General features: G+C 51.7%; 1 protein-coding gene across 1 annotated transcript in view; it reads left to right on the forward strand.

Annotated features, from left to right (window-relative positions):
* Positions 1–2355: 2355 nt before the first annotated feature.
* COL23A1 (collagen type XXIII alpha 1 chain) overlaps positions 2356–14578 on the forward strand; it is a 296887-nt gene continuing 284664 nt past the window's right edge. The window contains exon 1 of the mRNA XM_072947128.1: positions 2356–2781. Within this exon, the coding sequence (XP_072803229.1) occupies positions 2488–2781 (294 nt within the window). The 5' untranslated portion in view covers positions 2356–2487. The remainder of the gene's footprint in view (positions 2782–14578) is intronic.

Genomic DNA, 14578 nt, shown 5'->3' on the forward strand with positions numbered 1-14578 from the left:
AGCAGATGAGAGAGCAGGAGGAGAGAGATTATCCCCCGGCTCCCTACCTTCCAAGCCATGGTTTTGCAGAGGTGGTGTCCCTTGACCAAAGGCCACAGCTTCCGCTGAGCGGACCTTTGTACAGCTCTGAGCACGCACAACAGCTCCTTCCTCTCCCACCTTCAGCTCCAGATGGTAACGACCTCCCACTGCTCATGCTCCAGAGTGTTTCTTCATCCCCTGTTGGCTTCCCTTAATCTGCCCCGCAATGTTGAGTCTCTACACTCAGACTGTCTTCAGTCTGAGGATGCCATCTGTTCCTTCCAGGACCCCAGCTAACACAAGATAGAGTATTTTCTTCCTTGCCTTTTAAAATTAGTTGTAGACAGTAAACATATTTTCACCTTTCCTTAATTCACTTGACAAATATTTGCCAGATCCTGTACTGTTCTTTGAGAAAACAGTGGTGAACAAGATAAAAGGGGTAATTTGCCTTGTTAATAAAAAGGTAACTTCAAACAGTGAAATGCCCCCAACCCCTGAGTAATCCTTCTGAAGACTGCGAGTGAAGCCTCCTCAGACTGGACAGTCTGGGAAGGTCTTTTGGAGACAGTGAGGTTTAAAGACCTGAGGACCTTGACCTGAAGGAGGAGTTTGCTCAAAATTCTGAGAGCAGGATATTCCAGGTAGTGAGGCAATGAGCAAGGGCGAAGGCCAGAGGGACCAATAAGCTTGGTTTGTTTGATGTATAGATGTTTCTGGGAGGGAGGGTATAGCTCAGTGGTAGAGCACATGCTTAGCGTGCACGAGTTCCTGGGTTCACACCCCAGAACCTCCATTAAATAAATAAACCTAATAACAACCCCTCCCAAAAGAAGTTTCTGGAATATAGTGAACAATACATGCTGGTGATGGGCAATTTATCTATGTGTTTGTAGCAAGAATGAAGTGCCACCTTGCAATATGGGATTGGCCTCTTTTCAGAGAGAACAATCCAGTTTGCTGAGCAGACTTGTTTTCAGACTGTTCTAAAACACAACAGATTTTTAGCAGGACCTGTCTCTGTATAACCACCTAACTGTAACTCCAGTTTCCTTAAGGTCATAGCTACAAAGTTGCAGAGGTGAGATGCCAGCCACTTCTGTTTTATTCCAGTCTCAGAGGTAATTTCCCCCTCTCAATTAAGGGAGCAAGAAGGAACATGTCAGCTGAAGGTCCTCAACAGTTTGAAGAGAAAAGAAATCTGTCCTAAGAACAGAAGCTAATAATCCGAGGAGACCCAGGGAGTGAGACGGAAGATACAACGGATCTTTTTCTCAAAAACGGTTGTGGATGTGCTCAAATTACGAAGATCAAAGCTAGTTTGTTGTTTTTACATGAGCATTACTGGAGTTAGTAGAAGAGTTATGTGGGACCCATTTTAGGAGATTATATGCCAGGTAGGAATCTGAGCCAGCAGAGCACGCACCTGACTTCCAGCCTTGCCCCCCGTTCTGGATAAAGGCTGTTCGGGCTGCCTGATTCTCACCCAAGCTTTCCTGCTTTGACCCTGTGCTGCACACCTGCGGCAGAATCGCAGTATAGGTTACATGTGGTACCTACGAGATGATTATTTTTGGCCAAGTTCTGTTTCCGCTGCAGAATTAAGCCACCAGCTCAGCAAAAGTTGAGTTCTTTCCCCCTATCTTTTGCATTTGTTAAAGTCTCAATCTTCTCAAATGAAAGCCTTCTCTAGGTCAGGAACAAGGTCTTAAAAGTTCTGTTTCCAGTGACTCTGGCACATAGTAAATGGTGAGAGAACGAAGATTCTAAGACATCCTTCCGCTTGGCGCGTTCTAGACCTTGACTGCATCTGTAAATGCGAATCCACAAGAGGTCGCTTTCGGCCACCAAGTGGCGCTAGGGCACCATCTAGGAGGGTTTCACTAAGTTTTCCCGCTGGCTTTGAAGTTTTGGGCTTTTAAGTAAGTGTCAGAAAGGTTAATTCACAAGTTGAAGCGAATTTTCGCAAAGCATGAATGATGCTGCAGCCAGGGGCGGGCTGCAGAAGACGGCCTGAGTCTCTGGGTGCTTCTCAGGCCTCCTGGGATCGCAGCTGGAACTCGGGCTGGGGAGTCGCAGAGTCGCCAGCGGGAGTCGGAGCAGCCCGGCGCCCGGGGCAGGTGAGGGCGGCGGTGCGCGCCGGGGGCTCCGCGGGGCCCGCTCCCCTCCCGCCCCCGCCCCCTCGCGGCTCGGGGCCGGCCGGGCCGCTCCTCCCCTGGGTGGGTCCCGGCTCCTTTTCTGGCAGGCTCTATTTGCATAGAGGAAACTGCCCAAAGTGGCCGCTGTGCGGAGGCGCTGGCGGCGGGGAAGGGGGCGTGCGCCGCGGTCCGCTGCTCCCCGGAGGCCCAGCCCCGTGCCCGGCCGGCTTCGTGCCCGCGGCTCCCCCGCCTGCCCACCGCGCGCTCCGCCCGGCACCCCGGCTCTGCGGAGCGCCCCCTCCGAGGGCCCACGCGCCACCAGCGCGCCATGAGTCCCGGCCAGCGCGCGGGCGGCGACGCGCCGAAGGGCGGCCTGGCGGGCAGCGGCGGCGGCGACGCGGGGCGCCCGGCGACGGCAGCGGGGGCCTGGGCGCTGGGCGCGCTGTGCCTGCTGCTCTCCGCGGGCTCGGCGGCCGCCTGCCTGCTGCTGGGCGTCCAGGCGGCCGCGCTGCAGGGCCGGGTGGCGGCGCTGGAGGAGGAGCGGGCGCTGCTGCGGCGCGCGGGCTCTCCGGACGCCCTGGCCGCCTGGGCCGAACCGCACCTGGAGCGCCTGCTGCGCGAGGTGAGGCGCGGCGCGCGGGGAAGGGGACGGGCGTGCCCCCCGAGCTGTGTCGCCGAGGAGGGGTGGCCCGCCGGTCCTCGCAGGCCGCCGGCGCGCGGGGGGCGGAGGCGGGGGTGCGGGTCCCCGAGGGCGTCCTGCTGTCCCCGCTCCAGCCTCGGGGTCGCGTTCCCAGGCCGGTGGCTGCGGAAACAGCGAGCTAGAAGGGCCTTTGGGGGACGGAGGAGAAAAGACTGCGGACTTTGAAATAACAGATCTGGAGGCGAGTCTCCCCGGGTGTGCGCGCTGGGACCCGCTGCTTCCCGCTTGCGTTAAGCGCCTGGCTCCTTATCTGTGCCGGGATAATGAGAAAGCTTTTGCGGGAAGTGTCTTGTGACTCTTGTCTCCGGTGGCACCTACTGTTCCCAACGCTGATACACCTGGAGAGACGTGGGGCCCTCAGCAGGCGGCGGCCACAGTGGAGGGAAACCTCAGTCAGACCCGAGGGCTGGGGCCCTGGGAGGGACATGGTCAGCCCAGCCTGCCGCATCCACGTCCCGCCCGAAAGTGTTTCAGAGCAGCTCCATCTGGGAGATGTAGTGCTCGTTTGGTGCTGCTTCGGCTCAGTGCGCATCCAGTGCAGCCAGACCAGAGAGGGTGCCCACATCCGCTTGGTAGGGTGAGGGGAAGGAAAAGCAGTCGGGGCCAGAAAACCCAGATTCTGGTTTCAGTCGATTCCACCTGGGCAGTGTGGACACAGGGAATCCTGAGTTTCCTTGCGTTTGTCGGAAGCATCATAGGAGACTTTGTGACACTTAAGATTGCTGCTGTGTGTCTTCAAAGCAGAAGCCTCGTTTGGGACTTCAGAGCCCTCGCCCATCATGTTTGTTAAAACCCCCACGTTCTGTGCAGCAGTGCACCTCGGCATAGACCTGGTGCTGGTGCTGGCGGGCTGGCCAGTGCGCCCCTGCCTGTGCTGGTCTCCCTTGCCTGAGCCGTCCTCTTCTTCCTGGGAAAGGCGGCTTCCCAAGCTCCCAGGTGTACTCCCAAAGGGGCATCCTCGACTATAGTATGAAAAGCACCCCAGTGTTGCAAGGTGGGGGGGGGCAGGCTTGCTGCTACCAGTTCCCCTGAATTGTGCCCAGCTGTGATCTCTACTAACGCGCTGAGCTATGTAGCCATTGTTGAGTTAACTTGGATTCTTTAGAGGAATGGGAGAAGACTGCACCACCCCTCCTTGGTCATCATATCTATTTCTTAGTCTCTTTCATTTAAGCCTGCATTATATCTACAGCTTGGTTTTGGGCAAAACTGCTGCCTCATGAAATGATTTCCTATGTTCCTCTTGTAAGTGCCTGCAGACTTCAGAAATCTCTCTGGAGCCCTGCTGGCAACTCATGGTGATGATTTCATAATTGCAGCCCATTATCTTTCAGCAAATCCTTAGAGACTAGGGTGTTAAATTGATTTACGGAGGGCCAGTGACATTTCTACCTGTCGATGCTGTAACTGTGGCTGTTCTTTCAAATAGGAGGCCCCTCTTACTTAGTACAAATAAACTGCAAGCTTTGACTGCGTAAGTCAGAAATCCTGGTGAAACTTTTTACAAGGGACTTGCAAATCGTGTCCTGGATTCTAATGGGGAGGTGGGGGCACTGTATTGGGAACGCAGTCACAGCTGAGAAGTGTGGACTCTCAAGTCCTGAACTGTGCAGATTACAGGAGAGACTGCAGGGGCTTCATCCTGCTTCCGAGGAGTTACTGCAGAGTGTCTCTCTCGCTCCATCTCTCTCTCTCTCTCCCTCTCTCTCTGTCTCTGTCTCTCCCTCCCTCCCTGCATATGCACCCCCCCCACTTTCTCTCTTTATTAGAAAGGCAAAGGGAAAATTTCAAATCCTGGGATTTCCCACTTGAAATCCTCTATACCGTTCAGCAGGCTGCCGTTAGCACAGGACACATCTCAGCGCGTCGTGCTACTGGCTAACCACGCTCGGCATAGAGGGCCCTGTGCTTGGAGCATCTGAGATGCCACACCCTGAGTGTGGTTGGCCTCGAGCTTCTGGCTGTTTGGGTGTCCCCCGTGAGAGGCATCTCTTTCCCAGGGCACCAGTCCGCTCCTGCTCCTAGCCATTCGCCTTGCAGATGTCGCGGGATGGGAGGTGTACACAGCCTGGCCGGTGGCCCTGAGAGTCCCTGGCTGAGCTGAGCGGGCTGTGGGAGGCACGTCGGGGAGCTGGTAATTGGCTTTAAATAAATGTGAAGATAGTGTTTAAAAATGGTTCAATATAAAGGACAAAGCGACAACGAACTGAAAATCTCTTAGAGAAGAACATTTGTGCTTGAACGCGCTTCCCAGTCCTTGCTTGTTCTCCGCGAAGCGTCCTTTCCGCCCGCGCAGAAGTAGTTGCGTTTGTGGGGGTGCCTGCAGCTTGTCCTTTTACCAACAAGCTTGTTTTCAGAGTTTCAGAGGCAGAAACCATGTCCAAATTAAAGGGGAAAAATCCTTGCCAACCATACACAACTTTAATGTCAGAAAAATAAATAAATAAAAAACAAGCCGACAAAAGCCACTGTTCATAGGGGACCCACTGTCTTTGTTCCCTTGGGAATGGAACCGTGAACCAACTCTTTTGGGACGGGCTGATGTGTCTGATAATGTCGATACAGAAGCTACAAAAAAGGAATAGTCATGATAACTCATGATTCTTAAAGACCCTTCCCATGGCACAAAGGAAAAGAAATGGTTCTTCAGAACATAAAAGCAAGATTTCTGAACAAGAGTCATTAATGATAGTATCTTCAGTACGACCCCAAAATATAAATGCAAAACAACCATCTGATACTAAACTTTTAAAGTGCTTTAAATAGCTTGTCTCAGTAATCGGCCCCCCCCATTAGTTATACCTAGAGTTGCAGTGTTACAAAAGCTCAAATTTTAGAGTAAATAAAAAGCTACTACACTACAGTAAAAATTTTAATGCAGGGATTAAAGAAATATTTAGTTATATTCAGAGGAAACTATTTCCAGCTTACAATGGATTTATTGTTGGCTGTTGGTCTTCCATTGTCCAGACCAATTAGTTTGAAAACAATTTGAAAAACCCAGAGACTCAGGATAAAATTCAAGCCCTTTCCTTCCCTGGCACCAACTCTATGTATTGGTTAAGAGACCTTAAAACCCAGAGTCAAATGTAGCTTTTTGGGCAGCTGGTCACTCACCAGGACGGCTCTATGGTGAATGCTTTAATAAAAAAACACCAGTGTTTGGTTCTTGTGGCACAACCTGAGGTGGAGCGTAATTCATAGCTACATTCATTTCCTTGACGTCTCCTGGCTCCCAAACCGAAAAAGTTTCTTACCAATTACTTCCTGGCACATTTACTTTATCTCTCCACTCTTTTTTTTTTTTTTCTGGTCTTTTATTTTGGCCACAGTTTGGGAGAGCTTTATTAGAACAGCAGCATGTTTAGAACGAGAAGCCAACTGTCAGGCCGTTCCTTTCCCAAACATATTTTGGAATTGCTGAATCGGACTCTTACACATTGGCTTGGGAGATTTGCCGCATCGCTCCTGAAGTTGGGAATCTGTAGGTGGAATGAATCTGTAAGCGGAATGTAAGCAGAATGAATGCAACCAGCAGGCAGAGAGGGCTAGATGGTGCGTGGGGTTTCAGTCCCATTGTCTGCTAGTTTCATCATCTAACCTCCTCAACTTCCCTAATATGATGATTGCAGAGCGGGAGGGTAGAGCTCAGTGGTAGAGCATGTGCTTAGCATGCACAAGGTCCTGGGTTCAATCCCCAGTACCGCCATTAAAATAAATAAATAAACCTAATTACCCCCTGCCACCAAAATAAAAAAACAAGGAAAAAAAACTTTTAAAAAGACCTAATATGACGATCATAGCTACCTGCATAGTGACGAGCAAATAAGACAATGGAGAGCAAAGTGTTGGTCAGTAAGTGGGCTCTTGATGGCGACTAACAGAATCCCCGACTGTGGTCCCTGAAACGACAGTCATGGAATGACCTTGCATAGCCAGAGCAGCCCGGAAGTCTGCCTGCAGGTCCTGGGTTAGTTCCTTGACTTGGCCACGACTGGGTGCCCCGTCACTGTCTGCCTTTCTCTTGGCCTTTCCTCACGGTCACGAGATGTCTGCTGCAGCTCCAAGCATGTGTCTTCACACAAGAGTAGCCAAGGCAGAAGGGAAGAGGCCAGGAAAAAGCCATCTTCTGGAGAGGCTTTCTCTTTCATTTGAGTCAGGGGACTTTCCTTAGAGCCACCAGCCAGAACCAGAGCCCATGATCACCGTCATCCTGTCCCTAAAAGGGTGATGGGGCTGCCACAGGGGGCTTTGGCCAAGCTCGGTTCATCCCTTGAGTCTGGGCACGTTGCCAGGGGAACAGAATTGCAGCTTTGTGAGGAAGGGAGCCTGGGAATGGCTGTTGGGGAGCAACCAACAGTGTCAGGCGGATGCCCTAGAATGTTACCCTAGAGAAGGATGGGGTTGGGGGGGAGAGGAGGGGACAGTCATCCATTGTCCTGCCACAGCTTTCATAACCATGCCCCTTTTACTGCTCCGTGCTTTGAGAAACTCTTCAGCCACAAAATTTGTTTCCTTCAGGGTCCTGCTCTCCAGCTCCCCCTCCAGCCATGGTCAAGGTTGGTGCATTTGGGGTTCTCTCTAGCTCCATCCCATACTTGCACATCACCCTGCAGTGAGTGGAGAGGCTGCTCGTGCTTGAGGACCAAGGAGCTCAGTACCCCCGAAACCACGTGCCCAGGCAGCCTGCTCCCCCTCCCCGTGCAGCCCCTGGCCATTGGCCTCCTGGACTTTTCCAACAGCCATGTCTCCCCGTGGCCTCCAGATCCCCTTCCAGAGTGTGCAGTTAGAATCATGGTCCCCAGAGCATGGTGTCTCTTTTACCCTCATTGAGCGTCATCTCATTAGAGTCCACCTTTCTAGATGCCTTTGGATCCTTGTGCCTTCAAAGAGCAATGTGACAGGAGCAATGTGGAGGTACTGGGGATTGAACCCAGGACTTCCTGCGTGCTGAGCACGTGCTCTACCACTGAGCTGTACCCTCCCCGAGCCTGGCTAAATTTAAAAGGGAATTTATTGGCTTGAGTCACTGAGACGTCCAGGGAAATGTCTGCTCAGGCACAGCGAGAAGTGCCTTGATTTTGTGTCTCTTTGTATTGGCTCCATATTTCTCAAGGATGCCCCCCCTCTTCCCGTGAAGTGGGCGGGCAGCTGCCAGCGGCTCCAGGCTCATGTCCTCAGCGTTAGAGTTTCTCTGTCCCCATAGTTCCCCCAGTTCACTCCAAAGATCAGCATGGATTAGCTGCACTGGTCACTAAGACAAGCCGGGCAGCCTCTCTGATCTGCTAGGCTCGGGGTGTGTGTATGCACCTGTGCACACCTGTGTGTCCCCCACTGGAGTGAAAGGACCAGGAGTGGAGGGTGGTTCCCAAAGGACAACTGTTACTAGAAGAAGTGGGGGAAGACACGGGGCTGGTAAAACCCAGCAGATGACCATCCAAGGAATAAAGAGAGAGGCTTGGGCGACAAGCTGGAGCCACATCCTGGAGAAATTCCTCCGCAGTGGCTTCAAATCCAGCTAAAGGATTTTTGTTCTAATGGGGTGGGCAGTAGAGTTGGTGGGTATTGTTCTGTAGGTGTTTATGTATCTTGATAAATTCGGGTTTATCTCTGGTAATATCAAAACCCGTAACTGTCTCTGAATATAATGCACATACAAAATGTGAGCTTAACACGTTACAGGGCCACTTAAAATCTTAAAACTTCCCCGAAACGACTGCATGAGTTGTGGAACACAGAGGTTATTGTCCTTGTTTTACAAGGGAGAAATGTCACCGAGATGGAGGCGGTGACCTGCTGTGGGCGCCCCTCGGGCTAGCGGGAGGCCCTGGAAGGAGGAGTGACAAGGGGGGCGTGTCCTGTCCACCCTTTGTCTGCGTTTCTCGTCCAGCCCAGGGCAGTGCTTCCTCGGCCCCCTTTCATCCGTTTACCAGGGAGGGTTCTCCCCAGAGGAGTGTTCTCGTGAGGAAGGAGGCGCCCCTCCTCCAGCCTGGTTGAGGGGCCTGTCGGGGCGCCTTAAGTCCCACTGACCTGAAGCAGTGATGCGCGTGTGCTAGGAGGTGGCCGTGGCCTTGCCTGGAGCCGTGCGTCCCGGTGGCCTTGAGAGGCCTGAGTTTGAAGAGGAAACGCTCTGGACAAGGATTCAGAAAGGCACCGACTTTATTTTTTTTTTTAATTTAATTAATTTTTTTCAATTGAAGTATCGTTGCTGCGCCATATTATGTAAGTTACAAGTGTCCAATGCAGTGATTCACAGTTTTAAAGGTTGCGCTCTATTTATAGTTATTACCAAGTGTTGGCTCTGTTCCCTGTGCTGGCGATACATCCTTGTAGCTTACTGATACCCACTAGTGCACACGCACCCCTTGCTCCCCCGCCTCCGTGTTGCCTTTCCTCCACTGTCTGTGTCTGTTCAGGCTGCTGTCACACAACAGCGTGGACCCGGGGGCTTAAACAGCAGATGTTTACGTGTCACAGTTTGGGAGGCTGGGAAGTCCAGGCAGATACGGTGCCCAGTGAGGATCACTTTCCGGTTCATGGCCGGCCACCGTCTCGCCGTGTCCTCTCATGGCAGGAGGGTGGGGGGCTCTCTGGGGCCTCTCTTACAAGGGCACTAATCCCATTCATGAGGGCCCCACCCACCTCCCAAAGCCTCTCCTAACACCATCCCACTGGGGGGTAGGTTCCCACACATGAATTGGGGTACAGGGGACACAAACATTTGGGCGGCTGCCACCCCTTGAACCCCACTTCTCTACAGCAAGGTGGAGCCCAGCCTGTGGGGCGGGGCCGAGATGATTCGGGGAGAAGGGAGGGCTGGACGGGAGGGCTTGTGCAGCTGAGGCTGAGCTCTGAGCACAGACCCCGCTGTCCCTCAGTTTCAGGGCCCCACAGGGTTTTGGCACTGTCCTGCACCTTCAGGGAGCCCTCTCTTTTACTACAGGTCTCTACATATGTCCCCCTTTCCCTGCAATAATGCTGACCCCCGCCCCCCACGAGGCATTGATAGGCGTTGGTGGGAGACAGAGTTCTTTCAAACCTCTTCCTCAGCTCCGGCTGCTGCTGGGCAGTGGCCACCTCCTTCCTCCGGGACATCAGGCCCAGTGCTGGCATATAGCACCCCTGCTGGGCAACCCTTCCCCTTCCAGCTCTTCTAAAATGTAAATAACCAAGATGGATGTTGATTTAACGTGATTAATGGTATTGATAGTCCCACCGCCCTGAGGCCAAGTCTGTTGAACTTTTTGCAGGATCCCTTCCAGTCCTTGTATGGACGGGCAGATTTATGTGCAGCTCATCGTCACCGCAGAGTGCACACCATTTATGTCTTGCTTCGGTGTATTTCAGCCTTATATCAAAAACATTTTCCCAGCTGCTCCAGGGTCCTGTTTCATGACCACTTAGGATTCCATCAGTGGAATCTGCATCCTTCCATCAACACGCATCTAGACCTCCTCCCATCATTGTTGGCACAGTACAGCCGGTGGTTTTGTGGGGGAAGTGTCTCACTTCTATTTTTTTTAGGATGGAGAGTAACTGTCTAAAGAGGATCGTTTTTAGGGCTTTGTTTTTTGTCTTGATTTTAGAACATCCGACTTTGTCCATGACACACATGTTTACCCTCCTGCGGAATTCCAAAACTCTTGCACCATTGTGAAATCACGCCTCAAGTTTTATGATGGGCAGAGTGGATTCAGTCTGTCTTCTGGTTGAACTTTTATTTTAGTTGGATTTGTTATTGTTGAAAGCAAAAGCAAAAGCAAACGATCATCAACCCTTAAAATAAGATTTGGCGGAACTCTGAAGATTTCATCTCAGAATTAGGCTCATTCGTTGGTTTGGTGCAGAACCAGAGCTTAGTGGTCGCCAGGCATGGCTCTCGGTCGGCAGTGCAACTTCTGACTCTGTGAACAAATGTAACTTGGTGTCGTAAAGTTCTCCGGAGGCTGCACACAACCTCTGGCTCCTTCCCCGATCGATTTCCTCCATGTGTACGATCAGGATGAATCTGCATTGTTGACGCAGGCACTTAGAAAACATCCCTCCATCATGTCCAGAAACATACTTCAGCACTAAGCACGAGCCAGGGGGAGAAAAAGCAAGTTTGCAGCTGTAGTTTTAAAGAAAGCCATGTCAGTGTGCTCCTGGGGGCAACAGGGGAAGTGGCTGAGGGCCTCCGGGTGCCTGCCCCGGACGGAAGGTTGACACGTCCATCCTCGTGGTGTTGCTTAGCAAACCCCCAGCCCAGGCTTCGCCCTCCCAGAAGGGGCAGCGACCAGCCCAGGTGACCTGACGCCTAGCTCGGAGCCCTCTCGGTAGCCTCACGGCAGCCCCCCAGAAATGGTACTTTAGCTTGGAGCAGCGGCAGCTTTTCCCGCCCGTGTAGACATCCTCATCCTCCCCAGGCGGCCGATGTGCAAGGTGCCCCAGCTCTGCCATTCCTAGTTGTGTGGCTTCCAAACCTCAGTTTGCCCATCTGTATATTTTTTTGGTTTTTGGGTTTTTTTGCCTTCCAATGTCTATTTTATTTATTTATTTATTTATTTATTTATTTATTTATTTATTTATTTATTTGCTTATTTGCTTATTTGCTTATTTATGGGGGGTGCAGTTAGGCTTGCTAATTAATTAATTAATCAACTAATTATTTTTAGTGGCTGTACTGGGGATTGAACCCAGGACCTTGTGCATACTAAGCATGCGCTGCAGCACTGAGCTACACCCTCCCCAGCTCGTCTGTTAAACAGGGATGACAGTACTTGCCTCAGAGTTTCTGTGGGGACGAGACAAGCTGATGTGTCTGCAGAGCCCAGCGCATCACACTCATCCTGCAAATGTCAGCTCTCGTTGGAACGCTCTCTTGGAATCTGGAAGGAGTGTCTCTGTTTGCTAATTGGAGAGGTGGTCCCGTGGTTACAGGGACGGCCTTAAGATCCTGTTACCACTGGGATTCTGCCACCCTGTGAAGGCTGCAGAGAAGTGAAAAAGGTACCTGAGTCTCTGAGTCAATGATGGAGAAATGTGACTTTGTTGTTGAAGAAAAGCAAAGACTGAATTAGCTTCACAGCCCCATTTTTTCAGTCTCTCAGTTGAGCAGAATGAGATTTTTCCATTTAAATAAAAAAATTCATGGTTATGACCAAAATAAAAGTGTAAGTATCCCCCAGATTATTAAGTGGCCTTTTCCATTGTGAAAGGGCACCCGACACCTAATAAACTGAATTAATAAGCCTGTTTCTGTGATTACGCAACATGGCACAAACGGCCTCAACGCTCGTGACTACACTGGTGAGCTGGAGGCCCCGCGCACATCTGCTTCGACTCACAGTAGTAAATGAGAAAACCTTTATTTTCCTGATGTAGCCACAAAATCTGGGAGCGGGGGGAAGTGCCTTCAAATGGGTAATGTGACCTTCTGAAACGGAATTTGCTTCCAACTCTACGTTGTGAAACAAATCATAACGCAATGAGAACGTATTCTGGTGTTTTCAAGAAGACAACTGAAATAAAACATACTTAACTTTGGGTCTCCAAGGAGGATCGTCCCACACAAACCAGGGTCTGTCCGTTTATTTAGCTGTGATTTTTTGTGTGACATGTGGGCGATTATCACCTATAGCATCCCGTCTTCAGACCCATCTGTGGTGCAGATGAAGGACAAGTTTACAGGGCAGTGGGACGTGTGTGTGTGTGTGTGTGTGTGAGAGGGTGAGCCCCTGGGAGGGGTGGGAGGGCATAAGCGTATGTGTGCTAGTGGGTGTGTGTGCATATGAGAGCGGGTGTACACACATATGCGCACGTGGCCCTTGTGTGTGTGTATATGTGTGAGTGCACGTAGGTGTCTGAGTGTGTATATGAATGTGTGTGCATGTGCGTGGCAGGCAGTGAGCGTGTGCGTGCAGATGCACACGCAGGAGCTGGGAGGGAAGCAGGAAGGGTGAGACCAGCCTGACCTCGTCACCTCCCCACCCAAGCTGTCCCACCTGGAAGCCGCTCAGGCCGCGGGGCCCCAGAGCTGAGCGCCCTGGGTTTGAGTCTGGAGTTGCCTCTAAAGTGGCCACAGTGTCCCGGGACAAATCAGTTGACTTTTCCAAGTCTCACTTTCCTCCTCTGGAAAAAGGGTGATGGTCTGTGCTTGACCGCGGTTTCTGCGAGGATGGAGGGAGGCGCCCTTCCCAGGACAGCCTGGGCAGTGAGGGAGGCTAGGTCCCCTCCTCCTTACCCCCCGCCCCTGCCACCGGCCATCCTCGCTGCGGAGCTGCAGGACTGCTAACCCCCGTGCCTGGGCCGTCCCAGGGCCTGCTGCTGCCCTGTCCGGCTCCTGTCGTGATCCTCACATCTTCGGCTTGGATTGGGTGAGCCGAGCTGGGTGAGGGTCCTGCGGGTGACCTTCACCCGGGAGCCCGTGCCCCAGGCCGGTGTGGCCAGCGTGCATTCTTCTCGCTCATCTTCCTAAATATTCTCACTGGTGTCTCCCTCCCCTCACCCCACCCTCCACCTCCCAAGGTAAGAACTTCAGGACCTTTCAGCCTCCTCCCTGCCTCTTCTCGCTTCTCGTCGCTTGTGGCTGGTGGGGAGTCTCAGGGAGGAACGTGGGGATGGGACGGGTGTCCCGGGGACCCCATCCGTGTCAGACTGCCAGGGCTGTTGGAGCAAAGTACTGCAGCATTAAACAACAGACATTTGTTTTCTCATGATTCCGAAGGCTGGAAGCCCAAGGTCACGGCGTCGGCAGGGTGGCTTCTCCCGAGGCCTCTCTCCTTGGCCTGCAGATGGCTCTGCGCACTCTCCGTGTCCTCACACGGTCACTCCTTTGTGTGTGTCTCTGTCTGAACTTCCTCTTCTCTTTTTTAGATATGGGAGTTTGTGTTTATTTAATATGGTGCTATTTCTTATGTATCATCTTTTACATGTAGCGATAGTACATTTTTCAACTTGATTGTTTTAAAGCTGTGTAATTATTTACAACAGCGCAGCACGTGTGCTGTGTATAACACATCGTTTTGTCTCCTGCTGTTGAAAGGTCACATCTGAAGCGCTATATGCCATGTTACAGCTCCCCCTGACCAGAAGTCAGCAAATAATTTAACTGAATTATTCGTAAGTATAAACATGCAAATATCACACATCATTTGTATGCACGTTACCCAAATATCCCTGAAGCGTATGCCAATATTATCCTTGGAAGAAGAAACCGCAACGCTGTTGACACACTGAAATAAAGTTAAGCTTTGCCATTCAGATCATCTTTATATTGTGAAAATTTCAAAACAGAAACGGTGAAGGAATTTTATGGCAAGCGCAGATCTAGTCCCCACCCAGATTGCACCATTAACACTTCACTTGCTCCGTCTCTTTGTGCCTTTATCCATTCACCAGTGCATTTTATTTTTTCATGCATTTCAAAATAATTTCCAGATATCATGTGCTCAGGGGGAGCCCTGAATACTGCAGCGTGCGTATTACTAACCAGTGACTCTCCTCTTCTTATGAAGACACCAGTCATGTCGGATCAAGACCCGCCCTAATGGCCTCATTTTAACTTGATTACCTCTTGGAAAACCCTGTCTCAATTACAGTCCCATTCTGAAGGACTGGGGGTTAGGACTTGGACACATGACTTTCGGTGGGGGACACGGCTCAGCCTGGACCACATCTAGTCAGGCTGGACACATCGGGGAGGCTCCAGATATCCGCTGGGGACAGGGCATGGGGGCGG

Source organism: Vicugna pacos, chromosome 22 (assembly GCF_048564905.1).
Source record: "Vicugna pacos chromosome 22, VicPac4, whole genome shotgun sequence".
Classification (NCBI taxonomy): domain Eukaryota; kingdom Metazoa; phylum Chordata; class Mammalia; order Artiodactyla; family Camelidae; genus Vicugna; species Vicugna pacos.